The sequence below is a fragment of the Miscanthus floridulus genome, chromosome 18 (assembly GCF_019320115.1).
Source record: "Miscanthus floridulus cultivar M001 chromosome 18, ASM1932011v1, whole genome shotgun sequence".
NCBI classification, from domain to species: Eukaryota; Viridiplantae; Streptophyta; class Magnoliopsida; order Poales; family Poaceae; genus Miscanthus; species Miscanthus floridulus.
In genome coordinates, this window is record NC_089597.1 from 60,446,853 (window position 1) to 60,467,127 (window position 20,275).

Below are 20,275 nucleotides of genomic sequence, written 5' to 3' on the forward strand. Positions count from 1 at the left end.
CATAGGTAGGCACCTGTATGGCATCTAGCAATGGAATATTCATATATAACTTTTGAATTACCTCTACAAACTTACCAAACTGCTCATCCATTTTGGCTTTTATATTTCTGCGTGGAAACGGTAGGAAGGTCGTGTCATGGAAATCTTGTTGTAACTCTTGCTCTTGTGGCCATTTTCTTCATCGTCCTTCTTCTCCTTTTCCTCCACTTCCACTGGTGTCAAACATGACCTTGTCAGATATGGCGGATCATGAGTAGACTTGCCACCTCTTGTGGTTATGGCATTGACCTTCTCAAGGTTAGTGGCAAAAGGCAGAACAGCGACCAACTAGGCTAATTGAGATTCTATCATTTTATTATAGTTAAGTTGGTCTTTTATGTCAGAAGAAAAATTATTCATTTTAATATTTATCTTTTCTAGAACCTTGTCATTAGAAGCAAGCTTTTTAGAAATATTCTTATTAATCCTATATTGTTCTAAGATTAAGTCTCTTAAGGATGGTTGCTTGGTATTAGAAGAATTGTAGTAATTACCTGGATACTTACCTTGGTAAGTTGACCGTTGTTGTTGTTTCCATCCTTGTCTCTATTGTTGTGAACCTGAATTGTTGACAATGATGTTTACATCCTCTTGTGATTCAGGGAATTCGATCCCCAAATACTCTCCACATGTGTTTTTATCATTGAAAGCATCTTGAATGGCATGACGATCTTTCTTGTAGTTGTCTCACTGTTCGAGCCAATTCAACAGTGCATCCATCTTGGTTGACAATGCACACATCTCTTCTAGTACTTCTTCTCTCTTATTGCATGATGACCAGCCTTGATTAGAGGCTATCTTTTCCATAAGAGTTTTAGCTTTTCCAAGGGTGAGTGACATAAATGATCCTCCAACAGTGGCATCGAGTTGTTCATGGGCTTTCTGAGTTAATCCATGGTAGAAACTTTGCATGAGCAACCAATCTTCCATTCCATGATGAGGGCAATCTGAAACATATTCTTGAAAACATTCCCATGCTTCTAGAAAGGTCTCTCCTTTATGCTGTTGAAAGTTTGAAATCTTTCCTCTTAAGGCATTGGTCTTGCCTATAGGGAAAATTTTTTCTAGGAAGGCCTTTGAACACTTTGCCCATGTATTGATGTGATCTTTGTTGGTGTAGAACCATTGCTTCACTCTTCCCACAAGTGAGAATGGAAAGAGGTGGAGTAGTATGATGTCTTGAGCAACGTCCTTGATGATGACCGTGCTACTTATCTCTAGGAAATTCTGAAGATGAGCACTAGCATCTTCATGTGCCTTTCCACTGAATGGGGTAGCTTGCACCATGTTGATGAGGCTTGGCTTGAGATCAAACTCAAGATTATTGGTTTTGAGTGTTGGTCTAGTGCGAATGTTCTTAGTGCTTGGAGCAGAGAACTCATGCAGTCTTGTCAGCCATAGCTTCAGAAACTAGTGTTGAGCTTCCTCTTGATTTGGTTGATTCTGATTGATGGAATTTATTGCTAAATCATAACCAATCCTACAATACCCTATATAAGATATGAACAAAGACAAACAAGGGTAAGCCTGCTAAAGTAGAGGTTATGATTTTTTTTCAATAAGTATTTATTTGGTCAATTCTCTTAGCCATGTGCCCCTCCTCGGCAACGGCGCCAGAAATGCTTGTTGACATTTCTTAGCACCACTCTTAACTAAGTTGTCATCCCAAGCATGATGCCAGAAATGTGTTGTTGGTAATTATGAGAACACTTGTAAACTATATATATAAGGTATCCGCAAGCGCACAGATAATATACCATTGTAGCATTTCACCCGAGAGTATGCCAGGTATTGTTATTTATATTTTTATCCATAGGGAGGAGCTATGGGGTTGTGTTGACATAGAGATATTGACAAATATGTATACTTATGATAAAACCACTCTCATGCTATGGCAGGGGTAAGTCAAGTGATAAATAAATGATAAGTGTAAGGTAATAATAGTATTCCAGAGATAGAAATAGATACTCATAAAATATAGTAAGGCTAAGAAGGAGATTCGTTAAGAGCAAAAGATTCCTAAGTCATTACTTATCTACTAAGTCTTTTGTACACCCAAGTATATACACTTTCATCTATAGTATAACTAACTTTGGATCTATGCATAAGAAACATTACTAAGGAAGATTAAGAATAGAGCTTGTCTTCCTTCGCAACCATGTTCTACATGCTCTACCAATAGGGAGTGGACTACAAAGGACTCAATGGGAGTGTCACATCTGTGATCTACCACATGACCCAGAGTGCAGAAGGCATCCATAGGCAAACAATATCTAAGCACCATGCTTACATAATGTCGACCACTTAACTCTCTCAAGAACTAAGCTAAGAGCTTTGCGAACATATGCATATATTCATCGTCAATCATAACTATATCAAGCATATTACTAGAGCAAACTAGGAACCTAATAAATAGCCCAAACTCTACTTGAACCTTGCTAGCTAGCCTATACTAGAAACTTGAAGAATTGGAGCGCTATTCTCTTCTCTCTAAAAACCCTAATTTCTGGTCTATTCTTGACTTATGGCAGCGGGCCCTAGAGGGGGCGCAGGTGCTAGTTATATAGGCCAGAGCGTCCAATGTGAGCCCTTGGATCAAACCGACTTAAAGGACGGTGTAGATGCATCTTAGGAGGTGGTGGGAAACTGATGTATGAAGGAGGCTGATAGGTGGGTCCCCCAAGGGCCAAGCGGCCCCTAGGTGGGGTCAGTCGGCCCCACCTGGTAGTGGCTTGGCCCCTGCTTTGGTGTGGAGTCCTCTCGAGTTTTTTGGAACCTTCTGGAGTTGATTTCACTGCGGATAAGCATGATTTTATTTGACGATTTGATCCTCCTTGACGGTTTTCTGAAATAACCTTGCTAAAAACACAGATTCACCAAAACTCATGGAAATTGTCAGTTAAAACCCATAAGTCTATGTTGGTGATCCTTTTTATGCATTTATACAAGTAAAGTTGATTGTTTATGTTGGATGATAACTACCGTCAACAAACCCTCACAGATACGGCAACAATGACACGATATAGGGTTTCCCTAGCTAGGAACCCGGGTTCCTGACTCTGATTCTAGATCGGTGGACTCAGAATGTTAGGTCCGCCATCAGTCATATCATAATTAGGTTTGTTCCCTTAGAGTTCGAGGTCAGCGGCAGCAGCGGATGGTGAGATGTAAGTAGACTGTCCTTTAAGGGTTGGCCGGTTGGGTACAAACGGATGACCAAGATGAATCGAAGAATGATGGATGGAACATATTTGGGCTAGGGTACAGTTGTATAGAAACACCGGATCATACGCTGGTGTTGTCATAACATGAAGAAAATTGTATTGTCACCACAGTACGATGGTACCATTTGTTATGTTGGCAGTTATAACCATAGTACAAAACATCAATAACAACAAAATTTAGGTACAACAAATGTTTTCAAGGCACGATGATTATAGCCTCATCATGATCCACTCTCATGTACATAGGTTCCACACCCTCTTCAAACAGAGGTAGGTTGACATTTGCTCCCACTGCAGGCATGTCCTAATATTCGTTCCCTTCTTACTTAGTTGTATTGTCAACACCGATGATCTTCCATTTACCTTGAAGAACAATGTCTTCCCTCATTATTTTCTAGGTCTGGTGCATAGATTACTTGGACTACATCTTTTGCCCATACAAAAGGTTCTCCTCTATAACCCATGCTGCTGAGATCAACGGTAGTAACACCATCCCTGTTCACGAATACCGCTCTAGGTCTAACCCACTTGCATCGGAAAAGTGGGACCTTTAATTCTCCATACTCTAGCACCCATATTTCTTCTATGATTCCATAGTAGGTGTCCATTTGCTTATTTTGCTCATAACAACCATCGATCCGGACACCACTATTTTGGTTTGTACTCTTTTTGTCTTGTTTTCTAGTGTAAAATGTGTACGCATTTATGTCATAACCTTGGTACATCAACACTAAATCATTCGGTCCCATGGCCAATGCATCAAGGTCAGGGTCACTGGATCTAACCTCTAGCAGATGTTGTTGTAGCCATGTGGCAAACTTTTCCATGTTGCTTGTCGATCCACGCCTGGAACCTAGAAATGTTAGTTGTAGCTAATTCTTCCTTGTGTTTTTTGACAAAGGGCGAAACTACCGGTGCTTGTTGCAGGACTGTGAAATGAGCTTGCATTAGAACATTAAACTCACCAGCACTGACACACTTCTCCCCAATAATCCCCTTTCCTTGTAGCCTTCCCTCATGCTGTGACACAGGAACACCGAGCCTAGTGTGACCCAAATACTGAATGCAGAACTCTAGTGCTTCCTCTATTGACCATCAATCTACCATGCATCCTTTAGGCATGTATCTATTTTGAACATACTTCCTAAGAACGCTCATCAACCGCTCGAAAGGAAACATCTGGTGCAAGAAAATGGGGCCAAGCTGTTGTATCTAGCGAACAAGGTGAACAATGAGATGCATGGACATATCAAAAAATGTTGGTGGCAAATGCATCTCGAGCCGAGTCAGTGTGTGGATCAGATCGTCCTGTAGCTTTTTAAGCTCAATTGGGTCTATGACCTTGTGTGAGATCGCCTTGAAGAATGAGCAGAATTTGATGATTGGCTCCCATACCTTCACCGGAATAACACCCCTGATTCCAACAGGAAGGAGTTGCATCATGATAGCATGCCAATCATGGGCCTTCAAGTAGCTCATGTTGAATTTCAAATCTTTCATGCTTAAATTTGATGAGTATCCTATAGGCACTTTTAGTTCATGGAAGAACCGTAAGAGCCTCTCTTTCTCCTTTGTTTGTAACGACCATGATGCAACTAGTAGTTTCTTTTTGCCATCAGGTAGTGTTAAGGGATGCAGCTCTGCCCTCACACCCATAGCTTCTAAGTCCATATGACATTGAAGTGAATCTTTCCACTTTCCCTTCGATTGCATTAAGGTGCCCAGCAAGCTCTCCATGACATTTTTGGTAATGTGCATCCCATCAAGTGTGTGCCGGAAGTGCAACGTCCTCCAATAAGGAAGGTGCCAAAACATAGATTTTTTCCATGGAGATTTTGTCAGAGCAGGTACGCTTCTTGTGCCCTCTCCTAGGATGACCTTGAGTTTGTTTATGATTTTGATGATCTGCCTTCCAATTTTGAACTGAGGTGGTTCTCGATCTTGTACTGTCCCATCAAAGGATTTTTCGTTCTTGCGGTACGGGTGCGTAGATGGTAGGAACCTACGATGACCCATGTAAACCATCATCTTGCTATGTTTTAGAAATTTTATGGAAGTGCCATCCAAGCAAATGACACATCCTTTGTAACCCTTTGTCACTCGTCCAAATAATGAACCAAGGACTGGTAGGTCATTGATTGTTACAAACAGCAGCGCTTTCAATTTGAAGTGCACTTTCTTGTACTCGTCCCACACTCTCTCACCTTTCCAACACAATTGCAGCAGCTCCTCCATCAACGGCTATAGGAAGACGTCGATGTCGTTTCAAGGTTGCCTTGACCCTTGGATCAGTATCGGCATCATAAGGTGCGTCTGTTTCATACATAGCCAAGGTGGAAGGTTGTATATGCAAAGACTCACTGGCCAAGTGCTATGATTGCTGCTAACCATGTTAAAAGGGTTCATCCCATCCATGCTCAAACCAAACCTTATGTTCCTTATTTTGGAAAATGACCATTTATAACTATGATTAATAGCTCTCCACTAGGCACCATCAACCGGGAGCCACAACTTTCCATCATTCACTCGATCTTCCGCATGCCACCTCATCAGTTTTGCTATCTTTGCTGTGGCAAACAAATGCTTCAAGCGAGGAATTATAGGGAAATACCACATCACCTTCGTAGCCGGTCTTTTCTCGTGGCAAGCTTGCATCATGGCATCATTGCCAGTTTGGTATCATGAAGCATGGCACCGAGGACACGAATCCAAGTATTTATAATCTCCGTGAAACAATATGCAGTCATTGGGACAAGCATGTATTTTCTGTACTTTGAGTCCTAATGGGCAGATCATTTGCTTGGGCTCTTACGTGTTCTGAGACAACTCATTCAAGCTTGGAACAAACTTTTGCAGTAGGGATAAGACATCGTTGAACCTAGTGTCCGACATTCCATTCCTTGCTTTCATCTCCAGAAGCAAAATATCATATTCCAACTTTGTCACAGTGGAACCATGGTACAGCAAAGTTTTTGCATGCTTCCTCATCTCCTCTAACTTCTTTTGATTTTTTCATCAAGAAAATCTGGCTTCCCAGCATCAATCATTTGGTCTAGAGCATCTCACACTTCATTATATGCCAAACTCTCATTCCTCAGGACGGCGACGATTTCTTCGACACCTTCATTCATGGTCTCTAGGACCATCTCATTCTCGTTCACGTGCCTTGTTTCGCCTACATTTGCATCCCTATTGTGATTTCCTATACCCACTGAAGCTTGTTCGTCAGATGGGTTCTCACCTTCTTCCCCATGTTTCGTCCAAACCATATAGTTTGGCATGAAACCCCTCTGAAACAGATGACCCCTGATCAGCTCCATGCCATCCCACTGCTTAAGATTTTTACAATCCCTGTATGGGCAGTTTATGAAACCAAGAGCCTCAACATTATGCTCCATGTAAGTAGTCACGGCATTGATAAATGAGTCAAGGCCTTGCACGAATGCAACTGAATTACGATTTGTATACATCCATCCACGATCCATCTGTGTACAGCAAAGGTAGATCTTATACCACGAAGAAATACAAAAATGAATGCGGAGGTCCCATTGAGCAAGAACATCGATAACACAGTCATAAGAACAATAGAAAGAATCAAGTAACTGAATCTATGAAGAAAATTTTGCGAACCTCGAATCAGATAAGTGATGAGCCGGCTTCGATTTGGACACAACCTTCAATAGATATTGGGAAACTAGCAATGGTCGAGGAAAGGGGAACAATGGGATTCGCTTTGGGTATGGCTATGGCAGCGGATGGCTTTAAGTAAGACAACCTACGCCATCGACCCAGCGGTGGAAATCAGCCTTTACCGCCCCCTAGATATGCAGTCCGACAGGGAAATACTCTTTACCACTGGCTTTCGGCATTAGAAAGAACGGACACCGCACCAAACATCGTTATATCAGGCATAGGGGTCGTACTGAAGTGTGAGCAGCATGGTCTATCAAGCACTGGTCCGTTAGGACCCTGTTTGGACCAGTTTTGAATTCTTAAAAACTAGCATGTTTGGATCCCACCCAATTTATAAGGCCAGTTTCTTAAAAACTGCCAAAACTAGAGGGGTCCAAACAGGGCCTAAGTTGATAGATTTGTAATGAAATTATCATCAATTTGCTCTATTGCTAAGCATTTTGAACAAATTGGTTTATAGGCCACCAAAAACATTGGTCCAGCGACATGACATAACACTAAGAACGATGATAGCAAAAGAAAGAAGTATTGGTCGAACTAGAACTTTTGTTTATTACATTATAAAATATATAAATACATTTCCAATGAGTGGTTGTACTCGTCCACAAAGATAATACACCTAAAAATTATCCTCTTAGAGCGAGGATGATGGTCGCCTTGGTCTCTTTAGAGTAGGCCCGTCATCATTCGTCGACGTCATCATCCTTGGGCTCATCGTCGTTGTTGTCCTCCTCCTCCTCCTCGGTGTCCTCCTCCTGGATGTCAGAGCTCCTGTTAGGAATCAAATCAGGATCCATGTACTCCCTGGAGGCCTCCTTAGACGATGCATGTTGCTGGACCTCGTCCTTGTTGGAGGACGAGTCGTAGCTGGGAAACTTGAAAAAATGGTCCGCCAACATGGTTCTAGTCCGATGGAAGATTGGGATGAGCATGGAAGAGGGTTGGTTTCAGAGGGCAGCGGGCTTAAAGAATATGTAGAGCAGGCCAGTGGGGGTGTTGGTATGTAGTTGGGCATTGGGACACACTCTCATTTTCTAACCTTCAATATTTGCCGCCGGTACGCCAAACAGTCGTGTAGGTGCGGCGGCCATAACACATATCTTAGTCGGCTCGACGTTCCAAACGACGGTGGAATTCAACCCCACTACCACCGCCGCATTGATGGTTTTCAACTATCGGTTTCATTCCTTACGAGGCCTCCCTATCGGTCCAACCAACGGTGAAGTAGCACACAGTCGCTTCTATTGCTTCGGTAGTGAAAGTGGTGATAGTGAAAAGTCAATCTATAGTGTTGTTTGGCCACAGCGTTCTTCGTTGCTGACGTGCAAGGTAGCTACAACTTGATACTTAGGCATGATTGGATCCATGCCAATCGCTGCGTGCCATCTATCTTGCACCAATTTCTCATCCAATGGGTGGGAGATGCGGTTGAGGTTGTGCATTCAGATTCATCAGCTGATGTTGCTACAGCCAATGCTCCTACACTCAGGGGATGATGCTATTACTTGCTTGTCTGGTAGTGATCTTTCTAGCTTTGAATTTATTAGTGTTACCAAGCAAGGTTTTGTTTCTGTATCTCTAAAGCCGATTGATAATCGGATCAATATCATCGTATAATCAATTTATTGTAATGGATGCCAACGTTGAATGGTTAAAACATCATGTTGAACAGTATCGGCCTAATAAGACCGATGCATGTGAAGCTATTGATGATTTTGATGAGCTCGATAAGTTGGACCAAGGTTTTACGTTGGCCGACCCTTTGGAACAGGTTGATATTGGGGATGGCTCTATGCCCCGACTGACGTTTATTAATCAAAACTTAGAAGTCAATTATAAAGAAGAGTTAATCACGCTTCTCAAGAAATATATTTATTGTTTTGCATAGAATTATACATAGATGCCTGGATTGAGCCGAGAGCTTGTTGAGCATCGGCTTCCCATTAAGAAAGGATTCAGGCCTTTCAAGCAAAACCTCCATTGATTTAATTTTACAATTTATGATAGGATTAAAGAGGAGATTAATTGGCAGTTGCAAGCGGGGTTTATTCAGCCATGTAGGTATGTGGAGTGGGTCTCTAATATTGTACATGTTCAGAAGAAAGATTCTAGGAATATCAAAGTTTGCATTGATTTTAGAGATCAGAATAGAGCTACTCCAAAAGATGAATATCATATACTTATAGACGATATGCTTATCAATGATGCTTTGGGACACCGGGTTATTAGCTTTCTTGATGGTAATGCCAGTTATAATCAGATTTTCATGGTCGAAGAAGACATGTCTAAGACGGCCTTCATATGTCATGGGTTTGTTGGTCTCTTTGAGTGGGTTGTTATGATATTTGGGTTGAAGAATGCAGGTTCTACTTATCAAAGAGCTATGAATTTGATTTTCCATGATCTAATTGGGGTGATTATGGAGGTATACATTGATGATATTGTGATTAAATCAGCTGCCCATAAATCTCATTTGGCCGATTTGCGTCTTGCTTTTGAGAGGATGCACAGCTATGGATTGAAAATGAACCCGCTCAAATGCGCTTTTGTAGTATCGGCTAGAAAGTTATTCATGATAAAGGCATAGAGGTTGATCCCAAGAGGGTAGAGAAGATCAAGAATGTTCAGGTGCCTACATGCAAGAAGGACTTGCAAAAGTTCCTAGGGAAGGTGAACTACTTGAGGAGATTTATTGCTAACTGGTCCAGGAAAATTATTCATTTCACCCCCAAATTGAAGCTGAAGGATGAATCTGAATTCACTTGGGGGCAAAGCAAGCAACAAGAAGCATTTGAGAAGATAAAGGAATATTTGTCAACACCGTCGGTTCTTTGTGCACAAATTATATGTTGCTGCCGAAGAGAAAGTGATCGGGGTTGTTCTGACTCAAGAAGATGAAGGTAAAGAATATGTAATTGCTTATCTTGGTTGTCGTCTTCTTGATCCCGAGACAAGGTATGCCCACATAGAGAAATTATGCTTATCACTGTACTTTGCTTGTGCTAAGATGAGACATTATCTTTTGTCTAGTATATGTGTTGTTGCTTGCTAGGCCGATGTGATAAAGCACATGTTATATCGGCCAATTCTTTGTGGAAGGATTGGCAAATGGGCATACGCACTAATTGAATATGACTTGACTTTTGAACCATTGAAAACATTGAAAGGTCAAGTTCTTGCTGATTTTATTATTGAGCATGGTATTAATTTAGATGATGAAGTCAATTACCTTACTTTTACTCCATGAAAATTATTCTTTGATGGATCGGTTTGTAAAGATGGCCAAGGTGTTGGTATTATTCTTGTTTCTCCCAATGGTGCTGAAATTGGGATGTCAAGCCGATTAGATTTCTATTGCACTAACAATCAAACCGAATATGAAGCTCTCTTATTTGGGTTGATTATGTTACATTTCATGGAGGTAAAACATGTTGAAGCCTATGGTGATTCCTTCCTGGTGGTATAGTAGGTTGCTGGTGAATTTCAATGCTTAGAAGGATCACTAAGAACTTGTCTTGATGCTTGCCTTGATGTCATTGACTATTTTGCTTAGTTCCGAATTCAGCATATTCTGAGGCATGGAAATCAAAAGGCCAATATGTTAGCTCAACAAGCATCTAGCTAAGATGTCGGTGGGCATAATTTTCATATTCAAGAACAGTCGATGCATGAAAATTTCAACTTTTTCGTGTAGGTATAGACCAGTCGGCTAAGCTGACTGACCCAGTCAGCTCAGCTAATTTCCCCTCTGCCATGGCCAAGCGGCTAGGCCGACTCCTTCAAGTTGGCTCAGCCGACTGCTCCAGTCAGCTCAGCCGACTCTCCTATAACCAGCCCAGTCAATTTGCCTGAGAAGGTACCAAATCGGCCTAATGTAACTTCCAGTGATGTTGGGGCCGGTTTAGAAGATTGGAGGACTCTCTTGTTGAGATATCTACGTGATCCAAGTGCTCAAATTGATAAAAGTGTTCAGCGGAGCGCTTTTAAATGTGCTGCATAATGATGAGCTCTATCGGAGAACTACCGAAGATTTGTTGCTCAAGTGCTTGGGATCAAATCAAGCGAGAGCAGTTATGAGAGAAGTCCATGAAGGCATTTGTGGTACGCATCAATTGGCCCCGAAGATGAAGTGGTTATTGCGTAGAGCCGGTTTTTATTGGCCTACTATGATGGCCGATTGCTTTCGTTACTACAGAGGATGCAAAGAGTGCTAGAAGTTTGGAAATGTTCAGCTTGTGCCTGCTGCTATGCTTCATCCTATTATCAAACCATGGCCTTTTCATGGTTGGGGGTTAGACTTCATTCGCCAAATACATCCCCCATCTTCAAAGGGACACCATTTTGCGTTGGTTGCTACGGATTACTTTACTAAGTGGACCGAGACAGTTCTTTTGAAGAATATGACACCCAAGGAGTTAATTGAGTTCATTACTGAGCATATCATCCATAGATTTGGCATCCCTCAAACATTAACTACAGATCAAGGGACATCATTTGTGTCTAAGGAGGTGAGGGAATTTGCCGAATTATATAGGATCAAGTTGCTCAATTCATCTCCATACTATGCTCAAGCTAATGGCCAGGCTGAGTCTAGTAATAAGACTTTAATCAAGCTTATCAAAAAGAAGATTTAGAAAAATCCAAGGAGGTGGCATGAGGTTTTATCTAAAGCTCTATGGGCACATCGCATTTCAAGGCATGGTGCTACCAAGGTTACTCCTTTTGAGTCGGTATATGGTCAGGAGGCCATGTTACCCATCGAGGTCCATTTGGATGCATATAGGCTTGCCAAACAAAATGATCTATCGACCGTTGTGTATCATGATTTGATGATGGATAACATTAATGAGGTGACTGATGTAAGATTAAAAGCTCTCAAGGAAATACATAAAGATAAAGCTCAAGTTGCCAAAGCATACAATAAGAAAGTCAAGAGCAAATCCTTCCAAGTGGGAGAATTAGTGTGGAAAACCATACCACCAATTGGATCGAAGAGCAATCAGTTTGGCAAGTGGTCACCAAATTGGGATGGTCCTTACAGAGTGATCAAAGTCATATTTGGTAATTCTTATCTGCTAGAGACACTACAATGTGAACGTCTCACAAGAACATTCAACGGGAGGTACTTGAAAAGGTATTTTTCAAGTGTTCGGCAAGAAGCCTAAGTGCTCTCCAAACAGTGGATGATACATATATCGCCCTTAGAACAAAAATGGCTGATGTATACATCGTCCTTAGTCGCTGAGCAGCAGATGAGATGGGTATTGTCGCTGTTCGGTTTTATTTTGTTTGATTAAGTGTTTTTAGGTTCATGCATCATTCACTTAAAAACAAGGTGGTATATGTTGACACTCAAAAATGTCCCAAGTGGTTTTGGGCACCATGAACAAGTTATGAACATCATGGGCAAGCTAGAGGTCAAACAGCGCGACAAAATAACAAACAAAACATGCGGAGAAGACAGCGAGCCGCCGGCGAGCCAAGTCAATCGGCTAAACCGACTTGACCAGTCGTCTGAGCCGGCATGCCCCCTCCTAGTCGGCTTAGTCGAGTGCCCTAGTTGGCTAAGCCGACTGGCCCCTGGAACCAGCCCACAGGGCTGACCCAACCCGCAAAAGTTAGCTTAGCTGATAGGCTAAGCCGACTCCACCTAGAAACCGAGTAGGAGACTTCCTAAAATCGGTTTTTGGTATATTTTTGACGTGGGAAACTTGAAGAACGCGTCTTGGAGATGTTTCCTACCGAGATAAGACCACCCCCTCTATATATATGAGAGGATTATGGCTGATTGAGTTTTCATCTATCCAATCGTCAAAAACACAACTTATCAACTCCTTTTGCCCTAATACTCCTCTCTCAACCCTTCCTGCTGTTCGGCACGTCTCCCGCGAGATTTGTCTGCATTCTAGGTGGCCTTGTTGGTCCTAGGAGATCCTTCACATGCTCCTCCCCGTTGGGTCTTACCGGGGGAAGTTTGGGAGCGTTTTTAGCCAAGAATGGGCTCTACATTGGCCTTATCGGTCTCTAAATCGGTTTGGTCGATTACGCTGCATTTTTGTTGTGTTGCAGGTTAATCTACAACCTCTGTAGGCGTCCAAGGCCCTACTGATGTGTTGGCTTGGGGTCATCTTCAACGTCAACAGCTAGCTATTGTTATAGACCACTCTATAGACTACTAGACTAGTCACACAATGTTTCAGCCAACCCAAGAGAATATTTAAATGCTTATGGATTGCTTTCATAGCACATTGTGGTTGCTTTAAAGAGTTATGCAAGGGCTTAAACTCCCTAATCATATTCTTGTGACCAAGGAGGTTTGGAAACTTAACAAGTCTTCTGTTTTTGAAGGGGCTCAACCTAGCATTCCTATCCTCCAAATCATTAAGTATGAATATCATGGCCCCGTTCGCTTCACCTTATAATCCGTACTATTCAGCTTTTTTTCAGCTGGAACAGTATTTTTCTCTCACGACAATTCAGTCGGAACAGTATTTTGGCTTGTTTTTTCAGCCAAGCGAACGGGCCTTATGGTGCATAATGGGTTCCCCTCTCTATTTGTAGCAACCCTTTTTTTGGTTTTATTAGGATGTCAATGGGTTTTGTGCCGCGCTAGACTTTGTCCTGTCTTATGTTCTCTTTTTTTTCTATTGTAAGAATCAATGACACGTAGCTCTCTAGTTTGACAAGATAAAGGCACAGTTATTGTCTATCTTTGGACTCTCCCACCACGATCAAACATCGTTTTTTTCTTCTAAACGGCAGTGCTGACGTCTGTCCGGACGCCCACATCCGAACCTCGTGCCTGCACTCTCGTTTCACGTGCCCCACGGGGCTCGCGTCATCCGACCCCATGTGGGGACCGCCCGTGCACCCTCCGCTTCCCTGACCAGATGTCTGCACTCGTTCGGCGGCGCCCCAGCAACTACAGCAGATGGCTAAGGTTGGTGGGTTCCATTGCAACAAGAGCAAAACTAGATCTAGTTTTGCAAGATCTAGATGCAACACTTTGCAACATACGTTCGAAACTGCTGAAACATTTACAACATACATCTGAACACTTGCAAAAACATTTAAAAACACTTGAAAATCATTGCAAACGTACACAACATTCAGGTAAAACATTTGCAACATATGTGTGAAACATATGCAACGTCCAGATAACACACTTGCAAGATACGTCTAAAAAAACAGATGAAACATTTAGAGCATACGATTGTAACATCCAAAAACACTTGCAAGATACCTCTGGAACATCTAAAACACTTGAAAAATACGCTTGCAACATGCGATTTCAAGGACAACATCTACTTGAACAAATGGATGCTCGTCGACGCGGAGCTCAACACCGCCGTAGAGCTCGATGCCGTGGAGAGGGGGGGAGTCAGCGGCCAGGCGGCTACGTGGCTCTGGCGATAGGGCGTGCGGGTGAGGTCTCCCGTAGCGAGGTGCCCCCGTGGTGGAGGCGGCAAGCAACCCCCTACGCGGTGGAGTCGGTTGCGGCAGTCGGATAGCGCTTAGGAGAAGGCCGCGACGAGCAACAAGGAATGTGAAATCAACATCCGTTTTTTTAGATAGAGAAGCCGTGAGAGGAGCACGCCTATTGGGCTAGTCCACATGCCCATGAAGAAAACGTCCGAACAGACGAACGCCCTGACGAGAAAGGATTAACCAAACAAACGATTACAGATAGACCGTCAGAGGATGAAATGACAACTGCCGGAAGGCATGGGGATCAGGACGTGAAGCAACACCTGCCCAAGACAACGCGATCAGGACGCGAAGCAATCCCAACGCGACCAGGACGTGAAGCAATCCCTAGCGAAGACGCGGTGCGCACAACCCGAACCTTACTCCAGCGTTTCAAAATTAAGTGCTTTTTTGTGGTACAAACCATGAAAGAGAAACAAAGCAGGCACTGCATCAACCATCCATACCCAAAAATACCATACCAGACCTCAAGAATATGCAAATGAATACGATGGACGTTTCATGCTCAAAAATACAAGGGACGTAGCACAAAACTCTGAATAAAATAATTGAATTTGACAATTCCTGTAAGTGTCACTTCAAAAGCCCACAGGGCTCGCTTATTATCTCCTAGATTTGTGTGGTAACCCTGTCTTGTATGTAAGCAAACTGGCAATATATCCATGGGTGGTATACCAATCTTCTATATGTACAGATGGTGCTTCTGACAAGAGCACGGTGATGCAAAGAGCTAATGAGGTTCAGCAGAAGGGTTTGTCAGAAGATCCAGTGCACGTTTCAGGTGATCCACAGCGACAGATACATCGTCGAATGCAAGAGCACCGACAGCAAATCTGGCTGCCTTGTGAGCCTCAGCAATCTTCTCAACTTCAGGCTGGTAACTGCTATCATATTTATACTGGCTAGCTGGTGGCGCAGCTGGAGGAGTAAGTTGAGGTGAAGACTCAGCAGTTGAGTGGTAGTGTGTTGGGGCGGAGGAATTTGAGGCAGGAGTGTATGATGTAGCTGCAGGGCCATCACATGCAGGATAAAATGAAGATTGATGCGTCGGGACAGAAGGTGCCGTGCTGTCCTGGAAACTTGGATATGACTGGAAATTAGGGTAGTTGTATGGAGCAGCTGGGGCTTCGGTGGAGTAGTAGTTTTGAGAGGTGTGCTGAGGGTCAATTGTGCAGGGTGGGGGTTGGTATGCCTGAGGGTAAGCCGAAACATCTGGTTTATCATTGCTGTGAGGATTGTAGCCATCATTGGAAGGGTGATCTGTCCTGGTGTAAGGAGGTGGGGAATAATTGGAAGGTGGTTTGTGGACCTCAAAGGTAGGGTAATCTGTGCTTGTGTAGGGGGGAGATGAATAATTGGGGGATGGTTTGTGAAAATCAGAAGAAGGGTAATCTGTTGCCTGGTACGAGGGAGAGGAATAAGATTGTGATGGAGAAGGATGCTGGGATTGCGAGGGTGGTGGGGGTGAATAGGGTAACTGGGTAGAGGGATGATCATTGAACTCTGTACTTTGGCGAGGGACATTGTTTCCTGGCTGCACAGCAGAAAAGCTATCCCGCCTACTAAAATCCTGTGCACAAAATGATATATAAAAAAATTAAAGCTGCTTCGTTCAATGAAACCATGTAAAAATATTGCAAATCACAAGTGCCAAAGAGAAGCTGGGAAATAACCATGATGACAGGTCCAGGTGATGCTTCACTGCCCTGGTGTACACTGCTGAAGGAAGGACTTTGCCCCATATCCTGTTTACAGTACCAAACAATACAAAAGTTGAGAACCAGTGAATGCCAAAATCTGCACAAAATACTGTAAGCATAATCAGTGTTTACTGTACAATTTAAGATCTTTCAAGCCTAATTAAATGACAAATATGGAAGCATTGAAGAAAGGTTGGAGGAAATCCTGACTGAATGTAAGTTACAACTAAAGTTAAATAAACAAAAATATTCCTGCCTTGTGTCTGTTCATTTGAAACAAAATAAGGTAACAGAACTCTCCAGAATCTATGCTTACATGAATTAAGGGGTTGTTTGGTTTCAAGAATGAGTTAGTCCATCATCTATTCATTCCTCACTTTTTTTGTTTGGTTTGGAGAATGGAATAGAATGATGTATCATCACCTCATTCCTCATAAGTCAATCAATAATTAGTACTAGTATATGAGGAATGAAGTCATCCCACCAAATTTGAGGAATCAACTCATGATGCACCACCTCATCTAGGATGGAGTGGTTCCTCAAACCAAACGCCCTAAAAGAGTGTTGACAATATACATTTAAGGAAATTGAATGTATGTTGGACGGGTAATACATTTAAGATGCAGTCACTGATAAACAGAAGCAATCTAACAAGATTTGAGTAACCTATGAGAAGGAACATTAGGATTGGTGTTAGCAGCATTAAAGCAAATTATACTGCTATAGTAGATAGAAAGAGGCAATTTCACACTAGCTATGAGTGAGCATGGCAATAGTCATTGAAAAACCACTGCTAGTGAGTTGGGATAGTTACTTGAGAAATGGTGGTGGTATTGACAGGCGCTTCATCTTTATCCCCACCAGGTGGTCCAGCTTCCGGCTTCCGGCCTTCTTTGAGAGCTTTTCTTATTTCAGATGCTTTCCAGATGGCATATTTCTGCTTTTGCTCAACCTACTCAAGGCAAAATAAAAGTGATACAGATATGTTCATTGAACCTTTCCGTATAGGTCAAGGAGCATTAAGATTATATAGTAATAAATGCATTACTAGGCAATAACATAATAAACTTACATCAGGTTGAAGCTCGCCAAACTGGTTAAGAATCTCAAAGAAGATGCTTGCAGCATAGAAGGTTTTAGCAGTGTTTCTGCAAGATTAATTTGGCATGCATTAGTATGACTTTGTAAAAAGATGATACCAGAATGATTGAAGCAGAATGGGAATTTCGGTGTGATACATGTCAGCTCGTCCAGCACGGTCCTGTTTATCTGCTTTAGCAAAGACGTTTAATGCAAATCCCTCCAAATGAAGATTGTCGTCAGGCCCCAAAGTCAACGATTTCTTGTCCTGGAGGATTAGAAAACATATTTAGACTAACTGATTTAATGGAAAATATATGAATTTGCCAGGCATATCAAAAACCAGTTGCATGCTACATGCTACATGCTACATTTGTGTTATTGGTTTATGAGTGGGTGAAGTTTAATGTCAGTTACCCCACATATAAGGCTACACTACAAAAGCTGTTAAAGGTGGTGGGGCAGCTGCTGAATTCATACAATCAATTATTACAACGATCGCAAAAAATCAATCAGCATCTAGCCATATACATCTAGTTCTAGGGGACAGGAAATTGCAGTTACAAGCAGCCATAAAGTAGTAGAATTACAAATATGCTGGTCCTATGCCAGTCAGTGTGAAATTGAAATCAGTGTTTCTTCCATCATAAAAGCAAAAGCCATCTGAATAAGTTCATATTGTTTTCTTAGGTATTGGCGTATTGTCAAATGTCAAGATAATATGCAGATATGATCATCAATCCAACCCACACATACATAATTTTTCCAATTGATGGACCTCATATATTAGTCAAATGCTAAGCAAAGACATATAACCATATTGGTTTCACTAAACCAACTAAAAAATGCAAGACACCAGCATTCAAATTTCCAGATAGTAAGAGATTGATTCGATCTAGTGGTGGCATGAAGATGACTGTATAAGACATACAATGAAGGTCATTTGTGGTTTAAACTTGTTTTTTAGTATCAACGACAACGAGTGTTTATTAAAAAAACTACAACTTCCAGATTTTTACTAAATTTGTAAAGAAGTTCTGGACATGCTTGCATCGTGCCAGATTAACACTAGTGAAATCTGTCTTCACAAATTGTTACACAGCATGATACCAACAAGTCAAGCTCAGCAATATAACAAAGGTCCTACCACATGAATGCTAGAAGTAGACAACGCATAAACCCCCACTCTAGTATCCTTGTCACAGACATTTGGTTCAACATATCCAAAGAGAACCTATAATTCTATACTGATGATTCAACATATATCCAAACAGAACCTATAATTCTATACTGATGATTTAACATATATCCAAACAGAACCCAATTCAATATTGATGGAACAATCATTTTTTTACTGATACCAGTTGTACAGAAAGCTTGAAACGTTTTACTAAGACACAGCATCCAAAATACTTTTCTGGTTGCCATCACAAGAGCATATAATAGATAGATCTAAAATGAAACATTAACCACAGCAATTGTTTAATCCAACTGAACAAGAGAGGAGACCCAGATGTAGGCACGTGCCTTCTCGAGCTGGTTCATGAGGGAGATGAGGATGGAGTTTGTGGTCTTGGTGCGCTCCTTCTGGGGTATCCTCAGCCCCTTCTCCATCGCGTAGAGCCGACCTGCCCAAACCCAAATCGAATCAAAACCCTAACCAACAGGATGCGATTGGGAACGAACCGACGAGGAGAGAGAAGCGTCTCTCACAGTAGTACGCCACGAGGGGCTCATGCTTCTGCAGCTCGTCGGCGCGCTGCAGGTAAGGCAGCAGCCCCTTGGCGGGCTCCGACTCGCTCCCCATCGGAGGTGGGAGACGCCCAAGCGCGAGCACGGGCCCGGATTCGGCGGCTGAGATCCCCGGAGGTCGGAGATGACGGCGGAGTGAGCGGCGGATTGGTTTGGTTTGATTTGGGTGAGGAGTCGTTGCAGCTGCTGCTGCTGCTTCGTCGGGAAGGAAACAGAGGGAGCGGAGAAGCTTCCGATCGTGGATCGTGGTGGTATTTTTGCAGTGAGGCACCCCAGGTTCTCACGCGTCTGCAACCGAGTCCCCCCGCGGCTGAAGCTGGCAGCTCTCGGCCGTCCGATCTCAGGAGTCAGGATGATCGGTGTGCGCAAGCAAGACAGCGATAGAATAGAACCGCCCATCTCTTTGATTGTGTTATCCTGCCGTGTTTGAACTCTGGTTTGTTGATTGCATCTAATGTATGTATGTACACGTCATCACTACTCAGCGTCCGGATCTATTAAAAATTACTGTGCTAAAAAGGTTGTATTTTTAGGATTTTCAGGACAATTGAGTTTATATATGAATTAGGCAGATTACGCTAGAGTGTTATATTTTCTTTAGACGAAGTCACTAGTGATCGTTTCTTAGACGAAGTCAATAGTGATCGTTGGATGCATGCATGGCGATGCTGTCTTTCCTACACTATCACTCGTTCACTTATCATTTTTAGTTACTTTTTTCATCCATGCTTTAATCTCATCATCTCTATTAATCCTTTTACTCAGCGTATGTGTTCTCATTTGTCATTCTACTCAGGGGAAGTACATTGCTACACATCAGCAGTCTCATACTCTGTTTCATTCAATGCCACGTAGGATGTTTGCTTATGTGGAGGAAAGATAAAGGTGAGAAAGAATGAGGTCGTCTTAAAATTACGTGGCACTATGTGAGACCACCTATGAGACAACACCAATATACTTGCCCTTAGGGGTTTTGGTATCCTATCACTTATATTGCGAGTTTTGGTATCTTCTTGCCTCTTTTTTTTTTTGCGAGGAAATCTTCTTGCCTCCTTATTCAAGGGCAAAGCTTAATTAGACGAGGCTATAAGGTGAACCATAGAGCCTTGCCAAACGTATAATTCTATTGATTGTTAGCTGTTGTTTATGATATTTAGAGCTCGGTAGTTCCTCCTAGTATTTGCTCGTGTCAGCATTGTTCATAACCCTTGAACCATAGCTCGCTCATATCATTGTGTGCCTCGCAAATAGGGGTGGTCCAATGTGAGCGCTAGGGGTCTCGAGCCCCTTACCCTATGT

At 42.4% G+C, this 20,275-nt stretch overlaps 1 protein-coding gene and 1 non-coding gene across 2 annotated transcripts; one reads left to right on the forward strand and one right to left on the reverse strand.

Annotated features, from left to right (window-relative positions):
• The first annotated feature begins 968 nt into the window (after positions 1-968).
• LOC136525087 (small nucleolar RNA R71) lies at positions 969-1,075 on the forward strand. Its single transcript, XR_010776413.1, has one exon. It is a non-coding gene; the product is annotated as a small nucleolar RNA R71 (small nucleolar RNA).
• Positions 1,076-14,967: 13,892 nt separating this feature from the next.
• Positions 14,968-19,209, reverse strand: LOC136520738 (protein HOMOLOG OF MAMMALIAN LYST-INTERACTING PROTEIN 5-like). Its single transcript, XM_066514385.1, has 7 exons — positions 18,938-19,209; positions 18,752-18,852; positions 17,383-17,492; positions 17,217-17,292; positions 16,959-17,096; positions 16,118-16,189; positions 14,968-16,014 (listed from the first exon to the last, which is right to left on the reverse strand). The coding sequence occupies exons 1-7, from the start codon at positions 19,029-19,031 to the stop codon at positions 15,175-15,177; spliced, it is 1,431 nt and encodes a 476-aa protein (XP_066370482.1). The 5' UTR covers positions 19,032-19,209; the 3' UTR covers positions 14,968-15,174.
• Between the last annotated feature and the right edge of the window lie 1,066 nt (positions 19,210-20,275).